Source organism: Caretta caretta, chromosome 11, assembly GCF_965140235.1.
Source record: "Caretta caretta isolate rCarCar2 chromosome 11, rCarCar1.hap1, whole genome shotgun sequence".
In the NCBI taxonomy this organism is placed as follows: Eukaryota; Metazoa; Chordata; order Testudines; family Cheloniidae; genus Caretta; species Caretta caretta.
In genome coordinates, this window is record NC_134216.1 from 18,878,828 (window position 1) to 18,892,318 (window position 13,491).

At 42.2% G+C, this 13,491-nt stretch overlaps 2 protein-coding genes across 4 annotated transcripts in view; one reads left to right on the forward strand and one right to left on the reverse strand.

Moving 5' to 3' along the window:
- UBXN4 (UBX domain protein 4) overlaps positions 1-4,733 on the forward strand; it is a 33,599-nt gene extending 28,866 nt beyond the window's left edge. The window contains exons 10-13 of the mRNA XM_048870376.2: positions 872-974; positions 1,536-1,667; positions 2,579-2,787; positions 4,148-4,733. Of these exons, the coding sequence (XP_048726333.1) occupies positions 872-974; positions 1,536-1,667; positions 2,579-2,787; positions 4,148-4,286 (583 nt within the window). The 3' untranslated portion in view covers positions 4,287-4,733. The remainder of the gene's footprint in view (positions 1-871; positions 975-1,535; positions 1,668-2,578; positions 2,788-4,147) is intronic.
- Positions 4,734-5,479: 746 nt separating this feature from the next.
- The window catches only part of LCT (lactase), a 42,678-nt gene continuing 34,666 nt past the window's right edge, over positions 5,480-13,491 (reverse strand). For all 3 annotated transcript variants that reach the window (XM_048870340.2, XM_075117803.1, XM_075117804.1), the window contains 4 exons: positions 13,086-13,220; positions 9,393-9,616; positions 7,145-7,381; positions 5,480-6,307 (listed from right to left, as the gene is read on the reverse strand). In XM_048870340.2, coding sequence (XP_048726297.2) covers positions 6,096-6,307; positions 7,145-7,381; positions 9,393-9,616; positions 13,086-13,220 — 808 coding nt within the window. In that variant the 3' untranslated portion in view covers positions 5,480-6,095. The remainder of the gene's footprint in view (positions 6,308-7,144; positions 7,382-9,392; positions 9,617-13,085; positions 13,221-13,491) is intronic.

Genomic DNA, 13,491 nt, shown 5'->3' on the forward strand with positions numbered 1-13,491 from the left:
GCTACATTACAGCTCAGGCAGGTTCTGTTACTGTTTGAAGAGTGTCCCTAGTTTTCAAAGCTAGGGCAGCTACATGGAGCTCAGTTCACACATTTACAAGACCCTATTCTTTGGTAGAGGCTTCCAGATTGGATGCCTGCTTTGGTAGAGTTGTCGTCTTAGTCATGCTTTAAGAAGGACTTCTAATATTCACCTCCAAGCAAACAGACAACTGCTTGTTAGTCAACAATCCACATAGACACTCACTCAAAGAATGAAAGAACCCTGCAGGTTCTTCGAGATGTATTGTCCACATGGATTCCATGACCCCTCCCCTTTCCCCGCTATGATAGAATCCTGCTCCCCTGGGATTCTGTATTGGCGAAGGATGGTTGGGCCTATCCTGCTCTTCATGTCTTGGGTCTGAAGCACAAAGACATCTAGGGTGCAGGCGCTACCTCAGCAAACACTGCTGCCCAAAAGAATCTGATCTCTGGCACATGTACCAACAATAGAATGCATGTGGACAACACTGAACTGTAAGTACCCTTCTCTTTGAGTAGATTGTTCACACAGATCTAACCTCCATCCCTATTTTGGAATCAAATGACTTAAGTAGAAGAAAGTGAGTGGGGGGACGGTTTGGAACTCTTGGCCTTTCATACAACCTTGCGCCTAAAGCTCATTTCTGAGGAGTGTATGTGTGATACATTGACTACTATTTTCCAGAGCATTCCAGCCTTCGGTCCTGCGCACCCCAGATTTGTGGCTCTATACTGACTGACTTTAATAATTTAGGGAAGTGTAACCATTCTTTTCTATATTTGAATGCTAAAGGACACTTGACTGAAATTCTTGTGTGCACTGACTAAAAGTGAAATGTCTCCCACAGTGCTATAGCAAGAATTCAGTTCCGCCTCCCAGATGGATCTTCTTTCACTAATCAGTTTCCTTCTGAAGCCCCCTTGGAAGAAGCTAGGCAGTTTGCCGCACAGGTAAATTTAATGTCTTCTTTATTTTTAAGTTACAGAAGAGGTAATCCCAGAACACTTAAATTTATCCATAACAACTGACACACTCACCACTGTTTTTAGAAATTGAATTTTTTTAATGTTGGGCTCAAAGTTGTGTACTGTACTCCCTCTTACTGCTGAGATGGACTTTAAAGGCTGCCGGATGTTGAATGTAAACAGGTTCACAGCTGGCACATAGTTGTCTGCTTGTCTGACCACCAGTCTAGGGACTCCATTTTCCCTTCCTGTTTACAGTGAGGGCTCTGATTGCAACCTTTTCAGCACCACCTACTGTCTATTTAATAGAGCAGCATTAATTCTTTTTTGGGAGAAGACCCATTCTACCCAATAAAGAATGTGAGTGACGAGAGAGGAAATCGAATATGTAAAACTCATGCACTTTTCCTATGTGAAGGTTTCCCATATTTTGAAATAGAACCGTGGGGTTGTTATAGGAAAGCATATTGGAAGAGGCAAATCTCTTCATACTTTGAATGTAAGTTATAACCCATATAAAAATGTTAACTTGTTGCATTCTTACAGACTGTTGGCAACACTTACGGTAATTTTTCATTGGCTACAATGTTTCCCAGAAGGGAGTTTACCAAAGAAGATTATGGAAAGAAATTATTGGAGCTAGAGCTTGCACCAAGTGCTTCAATAGTATTGTTGCCGGCAAGTATTCACGAATAAGTACAATATTGTATCTTTCATTACAGGTACAGTTTAGACTTAAATGTCTATTTTACCTTACCCTTCCTAGGCAATTAGTGTAATTCTTTAATACATTTTTGTCAAGATTTTTTTGTCTGTTTGGAAAGATGACTCTCCTCATGGTGTGCTGTTGATTAGTGGCATCAGTTACAACTCCATAGTTAAGATTGTATAGAGATTTGTGCTTGTAATGGAGATTTAAATCCCTCAGGATTTAGGAAACTTGAAAGTAAATATGTTTAACAGTTAGAAGCTGCTAAAACAGACTCGTTTAGAATTTAGACTTGCACCCTTGCCTTTTCTTTCTCTTCCCCTAGTACACTTAGCCATCTTGTAATGCAATTAAGTTAATGTTCATGGAGCCCTAGACACAGGCTAGCATTTAAAACTAAATCGGCATTATTTTTAAACCCCATGGATGAGCAATGAAAATGCCTCTCACAAAATCACCACCATACAGCACTGGTAGTGAAATGCCAAAGCATGAGCATGTTGCTGCCTATGCTGGCTCCAGTGACCAGACTGCCTTCTTGCTTCCCTGCTGTGCTCCCATAGTCACTCAGCCAACCCTTTACAGTAGCACTCCTCAGTCACTGGGAGACCTGGTGCAGAATGTTTTGAAAAATATTCACAAATAGTTTATTCAGCTCTAAGTTATTAAGCTGACAGCTGCCCATTTGTGTAGTCAGTGCCCAGAACTCACTTCCAGCACACATTATGTCATTGTGGTGGAATTGGAGATGTAGGACAAACTGAAATATTTGAGCAACTACATATATGCATTTAGCTACTTTTCAACCAGTGGTATGTCAAATATCCTGTCTAAATCTGTTGCTCTTTAAAATGTCTTAACTTCCTTTGTTCTTGAATAGGCGGGAAGACCTGCTACTTCAGTAGTACAGGCATCAGGTGGAGATCTTTGGAAATTCTTGGGCATAATACTGTATCCACTCATAGCTGGCTGGAGATTTATTAGCAACTTCTTATTTACCAGCCCTCCCCCCTCGCAACCTACAGTAAGAGCAGGACATCAACAAGAACATTCAAATCCTTCACCATCTACCACTATGGAGCCAAGCAGGTAAGCAGATCTGACTTGTCTCCCATAGGGCTAAAACTGCATATATCTTTTTTTTTTAAACATCCTTGCTGCTGGCCCACAGTGAGGTAGGAAGGATGGTCTAGTCTAGTGCATCAGCTACTGGACTGGAACTTGGAGACATGGGTTCAGTTCTTGCCCAAGATCACATAGGAAATGGGTGGCTAAGCCAAGTCTCTTAATCTGTCTTGAGTCCAGTGGCACCTTAAAGACTAACATTTAATTGGCCATAAGCTTTCGGCAGGCAGTCTTAGAAGTAATAGGGGAATTCATGACTCAAACCCAGCCATCTATCAGGCTCTTGATTATACCTTGGAACTTGTGCCCCGTTGAGCTAGTTAGTCTTGCATTAAGGATGTTTGAGAGTTATTGCATAATCAGTAGCTTTAAAGCAAGGATTCTCAGGCCAAATTATTTGGTGGCCTCAGAGTGCAGCCACCAACTCTTGCTGGTGGCTACTCATGCTTTTTCCTAAAATACTTAATTACCTTTAGGAAAAACAAATAAATATGCACAAATACACATCCAAAACATTGTAATTTATTTATTGCTAGCTAGTAACAAACCTATAAGTATTGCTTTTACAGTAGACTCACTCAGCCCTGGATCAGGGAGGGGCCAGGGGACAGAACCCAAAGCCAGGCAGCTGGGGCTGGAGCTGGTCTTCCATGCCAACCCTGGGAAGGTGGGGAACTCACCAGCTGCCTGTTCCTCCAGCATTGTGCCCTAGGTGTCTCCAGAGGGGAGCAGGGAGCAGGGCACAACTGGAAGCCCCAGCAACCACCACCAAGGCGTGACAACTGCTTTCCTCCACCCCCATCACAGCCCAGTAGGCTGTGGCCACAAAAAAAGCCCCTGGTGGCTGCATTTGAGAAATGCTGCTTTAAAGAATAAAATGGCTGGGAGAGTTAGTGCTGCAGTGCCAGACTATCAGATGACTGTCTCCTAGTCTGTTCTCTCTCCTCCATTTTTCCGTACTGCCCTCAACTCTTCTCAAACTGTGGTTGTACAGGAAAGTTACCTTATGTGAAAGTTGAAGAAATTCTCATTTGCTTCACCTTCTCCTTACCCCCAGCAGCTGCAAAGGCTTTCTATCACTATCAGATCAACTACTTAAGGCTGGTTTGTTGGTCATTTCCATTTATTACAGATGGAGGATCTGCATGGCTCCTAAAGTCACAAATATTTTCAGCTAAATTGAGCTCTGTGGTCTGTAGGAAAGCAATAGATTGCAACTTTGTTCCAGTCAGAGCCAACTTCAAAATAAGAGGCATAGAAAAACATAATATAAATGCAATTGCTGTTATGGAAACTGTTCTTAAATTGAATTTTCTTTGTCTAGGCAAGCAGTCAGGAAACGAGTACTGGAAAAGCGTGGGGAGGACTTTAAAAAAGAAGGAAAAATTTACAGATTGAGGACTCAAGATGATGGAGAAGACGAAAATAATACTTGGAATGGAAATTCCACTCAACAGATGTAATTTTGAGTAACTGGGCAATAATCATTGTTTTTCTTATTTGATTTAATGAAACTAAAAGTTCTGCTGGATAGTGGGGCTTATGGGTTACACTGCCTGAACTATATAATACTTTATTTCATATCCCATGACTGAAATACAAAACTGAAGTGCTATGCTATTTAATACGGTAAAAGTTTAAAGCATTTGAAACTTCTATCAGCATTTACTAGCCCTACTGCCATCTTGGAAGGCATTTTTTAATCTAGGACGATTCTGTTACAGCAGTCTAAGACCCAGCATTAATATGAAGTTCTTGGTAGGCCAGTGAGTGAGTAAGCTGAGTGTGTCAGAAGCATTAGGTAGCAGATCAGATATGTTTAATTTTCTCTTGCTTCTGCAGCTGCCAGCAAAACCTTGTAGTTTTTAATCCTCAAGCACTCAATAAACTGTTTTTCAAAAAACTAACAATTTTGTATATAATTTCTCTGTGGGATAGTGTGTTATAGAGTATTCCTTTTATGTACACTTCATACAATCCAATGGATTAAGTGTAGTGTTAAGTATATCCCTTATTTCCCAATGACTTTTTGCTGTGGAGCTGCTTTAACCATCTACAATTTCAAGACTTACTCTGCTTCTAGCAGCTGCAAGTAACTCCAGGATAGTGCTAAGTTGGTTCAAGGGAACAAGCTGTGGGATACTAGATCTGTCTACCACCTACCTGCACACCGTTTTTCCACAGGTAAAGTGGAATATCTGAGGGACTGTTACATTATTACTGCTTAGTACCATGAAGAGATATCCTTTGCCCAAAGCATTTACAATAGCTCCCATAGAGTAGCTTTCCTTCAAACTCACCAAGAACAAAGGGGAGTTAACAGCTACATGCAAGAGAAGCCTTGTCTACACCTAAGAACTGCTAAAGGTCAGGGTTGCACTGGTTTAATTAAAGGTGTGATAAGTGTCTCCCCAAGTTTCATCAGTTTATCATCATGCCTTTTAACTAGAGCAACCTTTTAACTAGGTTTAACTAGAGCAACTTTTATGTACAAACTCTTAATATTTAACATTTGTGCTTAAACAAGTTCATTTGCATTACCTTCTATTTTACTTTGGACTGAGATGAAAACACTGTTGCCCAAGAACTGTTAATAGCAAGGCTGAAAGATTATTTGACAGCTTAATTTTTCTAATAAAAACAAAGGGACTCCAGCTGTAACTGAAAGAATGTTTAATAAGGAGGAAACCAACTTTGAATGAATAGGATGAGTGACAGAAGCAAACAACATACATTTACCACACCAAACTTCAAGTTTTGTAAGTATAGCAAGCATTTTTTTAGATCTGTGTAAGTGCTTAATACAACAAGTGATATGTGCTAGTACAAAAAAACTCAGCAAGGCCAAAATTCATTTTATCTAAAATTTTAATTTTTTCAATTATCAGAAGTTTAATATTAACCTGACTCCTACTGATATTAATGGGAAAGATAAGCACAGTAAGATGTAAACTACATCAGTCTAATCAACTTTTTGGAAAGCTTTGTTTGAAATTTGAGGACAATTTTGATGAATGCATTCCCATTTTGTAATAGTTTGAGCTTGCCAAAGCTTAGCTTTTTTTATGTACATCCATTTTTAAAATCAAAACTAACCAACTAGCACTTATAGTATAACTAAGTTACTGTAAGCTAGGGACAACAGATGGAAGAACCTCTTAACAGTAGCTAACAACTACAGGTGGTATTGTGTGTCTGGCCCTCAAGACTTTAAAGAAGGGAACATCTTACATTGCATGCACACACTTCAAAAATGTACATTTTACTTAACTCTATCCTGATGGTTTACTCACTCTTTTAGATAACTTGCCATATTTGTATGAAAAAAGAGCAAGTCCTAACACACCAATCAGAGCAAAAGCAAATAGCACATACAGTCCTATTTCTGCATTCAGTGAAGTTAAATCTAATCCCAGAAATTGTACTTCCCCACTGGAGGCATTGTGCACAGACCCCATTGTGCTGGCAGTTGGTGTAGTAGTACCTGGGAAGACAAGAATTGAATGGCATCAATACCTCTTATGAACTACTTCATGTACACAACTATTTGATTTCTCCTCACTTACTTGTGGTTCTTTGGGGGCAGCTAATCAGTATACTGTCTTACAACAGGTGGGGGAAAATAGGTTAGTAATTGGTCATTTTAATTTGGACATTTAAGACCATTCAAAAGGAGATCTATCACTCACAAAAAAAAAAAAGTAATATTAATCTGGCACCAATCATTAGATTATACAGCCTTTGTTTACCTAACTCTCAGAAACCACTTCTGAATATGTTTTCTGGTATTTTCAAAAGTTATTTTGTTACAGTCTCACCTTCATTTTCTGCCATGCTTAGGTAGAGATCATTTATCTATGGGATAGGAAAGTGTTTCATTTAAAGAGTCACATTCTCCAAAGAATGCTAGATCCCTATGTTTTGAAAAGCTTCACGTATGCCAAGGGTGCCATACAAGTATTACATACTGTATAAATTAGCTCAACTGGTTCTAGGTGTTATGGACCCAACTCCTCTGAACTGAAATTCCTAGTTTTGACAATATTCTCAATCTGCAGCAAAAAAGTGTTTTTCCTCCATTCATAAAAATGTAAAGTAATATTTGAAGGTATATACAGCAGCCCCGTGTAGTACAACATAATCAGTTCCCAGCATATTCACCAATAAGAGCTCAGTTATTCAGTTACTGTAACTGAATCCCTAATATGGATTATGCTGGGGCTGTAGGGAATTCTACAAAGTAACATACTTCATTGTAGAAATCATTAGGATGCTCTTAGCCATTAATATTAATCCCTATGTTCTGTTTCTAGTTAGTTACCTTCAGGCTGTGGCTGGAGACACAAATGTGGTCCATTTGCTGGGTCTGGGAAGCCATTACATTGTATGATTGATGAATAATATTTTGAAGATTCTCTGGGAATCCTGGGCAGATTGGGATCGGTGTAGTTGATATAATGCAAACCAAATTTTTCAGCAAAGCCTGTTGCCCATTCTAAGTTGTCCATCAGAGACCATGCAGTGTAGCCTCGGAGATCAACACCATCAAGTAGAACAGCTGTTGAGATGCACCAAATGTGAAAGCACCATCATGTAGGTATTTAACTTATTTTAGGGCTTTTTATCCAATATGTTTATCTTGGCATAGTCAATATGGAAGGCAATTCAGTATGCTACCAAAGTGACATGCATAGCACAGTTGCCAACTTTCACATGGTAAGTAAGTACCCCGACTTTCACAATAAGACAAAAATCAAGCTAATCCCATTTCAAAACAAGGCCAAAATAAGCCAATCCCTAAGAACCCCAACACTCTGTGACTAGATCTCCCCGTGTGCCATCTGGGACTGTGGTGGGCCCGCTGTGCACCCCTGACACTCTCCCCATTTTGCCCCGGCTTGCCAGGAGCCAATTAAAAAAAAAAGCTACAAGCCCAGTGAGCAAAAAATCAAGCCCAATTTCTATGTTTTTTTCTCCCATGGGGTTGATCACCATGTCTAGTCATGTCTAGGAGGAATTAGTTACCTTATATCCCCAGATTTCATACCTCATCCCATCCTTAATTTTAGTTCAGAACTAGCAGTTAAAGGGAAATCCTTATTTCATTCACTTTATCTTTGATGTGTAATTTAGGGATTGAACCAGTACTCTGATGGCTGGTATCCTGTGCTCCAGAATCTAAGCTGTCATTTAAAAAAAAGTGACACTCTTTCAGACTGTGAAGAAAGCCTTCACATTGTAAACAGTGTATAAACCGCTGCTGTGACATCCCTCAATAAAGAGGGGATATGATCGTATTTTGAACAGCTGCATGATCTTCCATCAGAACTCTCATCTGGGCATGTCAAATAGTGCCAGCTCTCTCACTATTTTCACAAGTGATGAGCTCTTGCCCCCCTTGCACAATTAACCCTGGTGGAAGCCAGCAGAGTTCCTCCCCCCCACTCGCTGTTCTCACAGGAAGGGAAGAGGGAACAAAGAGCCCAGCACGGTTTTGCTCCCTCCTGTGAGCAATTGGACAGGATAGTGCCTCTGTCCCTCTCCCTCCTTTCTGCTACAACTTCCCAATCCAGAGAGAAGGGAATGAAGAACCCCCGGAAGAAGAAAACTGGGGCCAGAATTAATTGCTGGGCAGGGGACAGGTAGATGTTGGGGTGAGAAATTCTGAAGCGGGGGCCAAAATAGTCTTGCCTAATAGATTTAGTTATCAAACACATACCGGGGAGGGGCAGGGGGAGTTTAACAAATCAAAACATGAAAAAACACAATATGGTCTTTTAAAATCTCAGGATTTATGATCTCTTGAGGTTAGCAAAGCTGCAGTGGGTACAGCTTGGAAGAATACCACTCCACCACCACCATCCCAGTTGCCCATGGCTATAATTAACATTAAACAACAGCAGGTAGTACTGACTATAGGCTAGTATGTGTTTACACAGATGAGGTATTAAATAGCAACATGACAACTGATCTTAATTCTCTTCAAACCATCCTTTGGGCAGACAGTTAAACCACCAGCTACTGTGAACAAGAGTTCTGAATGGCAAAGCAAACTGGCACAACAGATGGGAGTCTGAACAAGGGCCTAGCCTCCAGTGGTCCTCAGTGAGCTAAGTACACTGCAGTAGTAATGCACATACATGGTGTAGTTGGTGGTGCCAGTCTCATACACAGCCATGCTTAGTGCTCCGTCAGGGAAACCTGAAGAAAAGAGGAACTGTCTCTCTGCAGTTGTGATTAGTTACATCATATGCAAACAAAGTATGATGCAACATAGAGGGGCAAAGAACAAAAGTCCAGAACTAGGTGGCAAGTGTTTGAAGTTATTGGTCTTAATTCTGTACTGAGTCAATTGCTTGTGGAGGGCTAGAGCCCCTAGTATTTGGCCTCTGCCAACAATGGGCACAGGAGATTGGGACTGCTGAGAGACAAGACCCAAGAACCTTGATGATGCCAATGTTACTTGAACTAAGAACGAGCACTACATTATAAGTTTCCTGTTAAAATGTGAAAGCATCGTTCTGATCAGAAGTACTGCTCTCATCAGATTGGGATGAAGGAACCTGTACCTTTTAACGCTTCATTAATGTAGCTCTTGTAGTAGTGTATTCGCCAAGTGTCATTGAGGCCTAGGTCTCCACGTTCAGAAATCCCATTCTCAGTAACGTAAATTGGAGGGTTATCATACTCTTCCTTTATCCACCTCAGGATCTTTCTGAAGCCAAAGGGGGTCACCTTTAACCAGAAGGAACCAGAGCCCAGCCAGCTCCAGTCCGTTACTGAAGCTACCCCTCTGTGGATGAGAATCAGAATGTAACAATAATAAAACACCTTATTCTGCCAACTCCAACAGCTTAGGCCAAGGATCAAATTGTACATTATTATTTATTTGTATTACAGCAGAACCTAAAGGTTCCAGTCAGGGCTTTGTGCTAGGCCCTGTACAAGCCCTGAAGAGCTTACTGTCTCAGATTCAACAGTATATGCTCTATAGAAGTGCTTGGGATAACTTTATGAACAAGAAATATTAACAGATCACATGAATGGCTGCCAGACAAATTCTATCCTTCAACTTCTGGGTCTTCGGGACTGAAATAACAGAAGCAGCAATAGGACTGAAGCTGGCAGTCATGACGAAGACCTGTCCCCGGGAGAGGAGAATGTTCAGGGAAGCCGGGAAATCAGGCAGCACAATAAGAGAGAGGAGACCTAGGTAGCATTGGCAAGACAGCAGAAATGACGGGAAGCAGGGAACTGGGTAGCATTTGAAGGTTGAGAGAACCACCAGGTAGAAGGGAAGGAAAGGAGCCTGAGGGGAGAGAGGAACAGAGCAATTGATTTTTATTTTAATTTGGGGGATGGGAGGGCACGACCCATGATATGGGAGTGAAATAAAAACCTAAAAGAGAATTGGCTTGCAAAAGGTGGGACAAAGAACAAATTAAAGACAGTAACACAGTAAGTTTCCTCTAGTATTACTTTTCCCCAGGTAAGCAGTTGCTGGGGTGGCCTTGAGAATGAGGTGTGATCTGACTGAGGTGTGGAGAGGTGAACCTCACTAGTCTATTAAGATGTGGTCTACCTTGAAAGAGACTGAGAGCCACTGGCTTAAGCTATGTCAAATGCTAACCCTAACCCTAAAATAATCCAATCTAGTTTTAGTGTTCTCTTGGAGGTTCTAACATGTATAGCTAAATACTTTAGAACCTCCAAGAGAGAGTGCGTTCAATCCTGCATTCCTTGTACATCAATGGCAATTTTGGGGACAAACAATGCAGGACTGAATCCATAGTGTATATAGTTTTTGGTTAAAATTACAGAAGGGTTCAAGCTTCAAAGATATGGGCAGGCTTCAGAGAGCTACTTAGTTCAGGGGAGTTTCTATGTACAACCGATTAAAACTCATAAAAGCAAAAAATAGACAAAATACAGAGAGTACCAAATTTGACAGGGTTTTTCTGCAGTCTTTTAAATCATTGGTAGAGGATGCTTGTGAGCTCTAAAGATCCCTCCTATCTATATGATGTGCTCCCATCGTCATGCCTGCTTGTTGAGAGCTCTTTCCGAGTCCAGTTTGATGTAGTTTAAAGCAGTGGTTAACTTTTCACAGATAGCAGGAGTGATACTGGTAATTTACTTTCCTCTCCATATATGTAGATAATTCCCATAACTCTAATGGGAATTGGGGTGACCAGACGTTCTGATAAAAATCAGGACTGTCCCGATATTTAGCTGTTTGTCCCACGTCCCTACAGATGTCCAGATGTTTGGCACGGGGTTGGACTGGTCACCTAGTGGGCAGGCTCCCTTCCTGGCTCCATGCAGTTCCCGGGAAGTGGCTGGCAGGACCCTGCAGCCCCTAGGTGGAGGGGTGGCCAGGGAAGTCTCTGTGTGCTGCGCCCACCATGAGCGCCGGCTTCGCAGCTCTCATTGGCTAGGAACCGCGGCCAATGGGAGCTGCGGGGGCAGGGCCTGCAGGCACGAGCAGTGCATAGAGCCCCCTGGTTGCCCCTGTCCCTAGGAGCCAGAGGGACCCGTCGACCGCTTCCCAGGAGCCGCACCAGGTAAGCACTGCCCAGACCCCACCCCTGCATCTCCTCCCCCTGCCCCAGCCCTCTAGAGGTGGGCAAGGGGAGGCCCAGCCAGGGGCAATGGGGCATGCATGGCATGGCATGGCCAGATGCACATTGGTCTGCCTGGCCATGTGCTGCCAGTGTGCCCCACAACTGCCAACCACCCCTAGTTCTCCAACACACACACATCTCCCCCTTCCCAGTGTCCTCCTCCACAGCCCCCGCACCACAACTACAAGTGCCCCACGCTGCCCAGCGCCCTGACACACAGAGATCTCCCCCACTACCCAGGACTCCAAAACACACAAACCGCCCCCAGTGCCCTCTGCCCCCTCACAGCCCAGCACCCCCCCTCAGACCTCCCTGACACTCACTCGCCTATGCCCTGTCCCATCCCATGGCTGCACTCACCAGCCCTGCTGGGAGGTGAGGTGACTGTCAGTTGGGCTGATCCAGCAGCATAGCTGGGGTTGGAACTGGGATCATGCGCCTCTGCCCTGTGGCTTCAGCTGGGGTCTGGAGCCAGGGCCATGAGCCCCTGCCCCATGGCTTGTGTTGAGGGCTGCAGCAGGGGCCATACACCCCCCTTGCAGCTTCCTAGGCCTGTGTGCCTCCCTCCCCCATGGCTCCTGTCTGGGCTGTGCACCTGTGGCTGCCCCACCCCACCCCACCCATGTGTGCTGATATTTTACTCTTGCGATCTGGTCATCCTAGGTGTAAAACCTCCTTGACCAGAGAATGTGGTCCTCTGATCTCGGTTTCCCTCTGTCATCAAGGGGGGTTTATACCCAACTCTCACTGAAGTTATGGGAATTATTTTCAAAACTCTCTCCATACATTGATGACAAAGCAGCTATTTATGTGGGACTATACGTGGAGAGGAAATTATCAGTACTTCCCCCTCCTATACAGCAAAAAAGTTGTTAAAAGCAGCCCGTATTTGCTAATCTATTAAATATAAAACTAGGCCAGGTGGTTATTTTAATATTAAAAGAAGAAGCTTTATATATGTTTAGTATTTAAGTTGTTTCACCCTTAAAGCATCATACCGTAGTTGGTACACGAATTCCATTATGACAAACACACATTTAAAAGGTTTCAGAGTAACAGCTGTGTTAGTCTGTATTCGCAAAAAGAAAAGGAATACTTGTGGCACCTTAAAGAGGCTAATCAATTTATTTGAGCATAAGCTTTCGTGAGCTCCAGCTAAGTGAGCTGTAGCTCACGAAAGCTTATGCTCAAATAAATTGGTTAGTCTCTAAGGTACCACAAGTACTCCTTTTCTTTTTACACATTTAAAAGACATCTAGAAACCAGTATAGTCTGCCATCTCAAAAGCCAGAGTCTATGAAGATAACATTTTCAAGATGGTCAGAAGTTGATATAAAAATGTGAGTAGACTAACACATTTTCCTTTATTAGTGGTTCTGTTCTTAACTGTGTTTGCTAAAAATTCAGTGTCATAAGCTTGTGACGATGGAGCAAGGGCAACAAGTATCACATTTATTCCCTGAATTTTGGGCAGTACCCAAATTTCTGACCCAGTGAATATTTTACTAGCCCAAGTCCTGGGGGTCTAAAAGTCCAAAAGCTTGTCAAGTTAATTTTTAATGTTTAACATTGATCATATTGGTACAGGCTCCAGAAGTGTGTGTGTTATTTGACTATAACTTTATGCTTACGTCTTACCTATCAGCATCATAGGATGAGATGGTAGAGGTATAGTTTAAGTTGTATGCCAATATTGTGGTATAATGATTGAAACCAAAGAAATCAAATGTGCCTTTAATTCTCTGCTTTTCACTTTCGGTAAATTCTGGGAGTCTGCATTAAAAGGAAAAAACAAGAAAGATTAAAATTCAACTTAAAAGCCTCCAATGTAAGCATCATAATACCAATTTTATTGACTGGAATACTGAGAGACTTGCCCAAAGTGAGATAGTGGCAGAAATGGAACTTGAACACAAGAATCTGCTCCAACCACTAGGACACACTCCTTCCCGAGCTGGGAACAGAACTCAAGCATTAACGCACTACAGACACCAAATCACACCTTTTCCAGAGCATGCTAAGCAATTCTTCGAGACCAGATTTT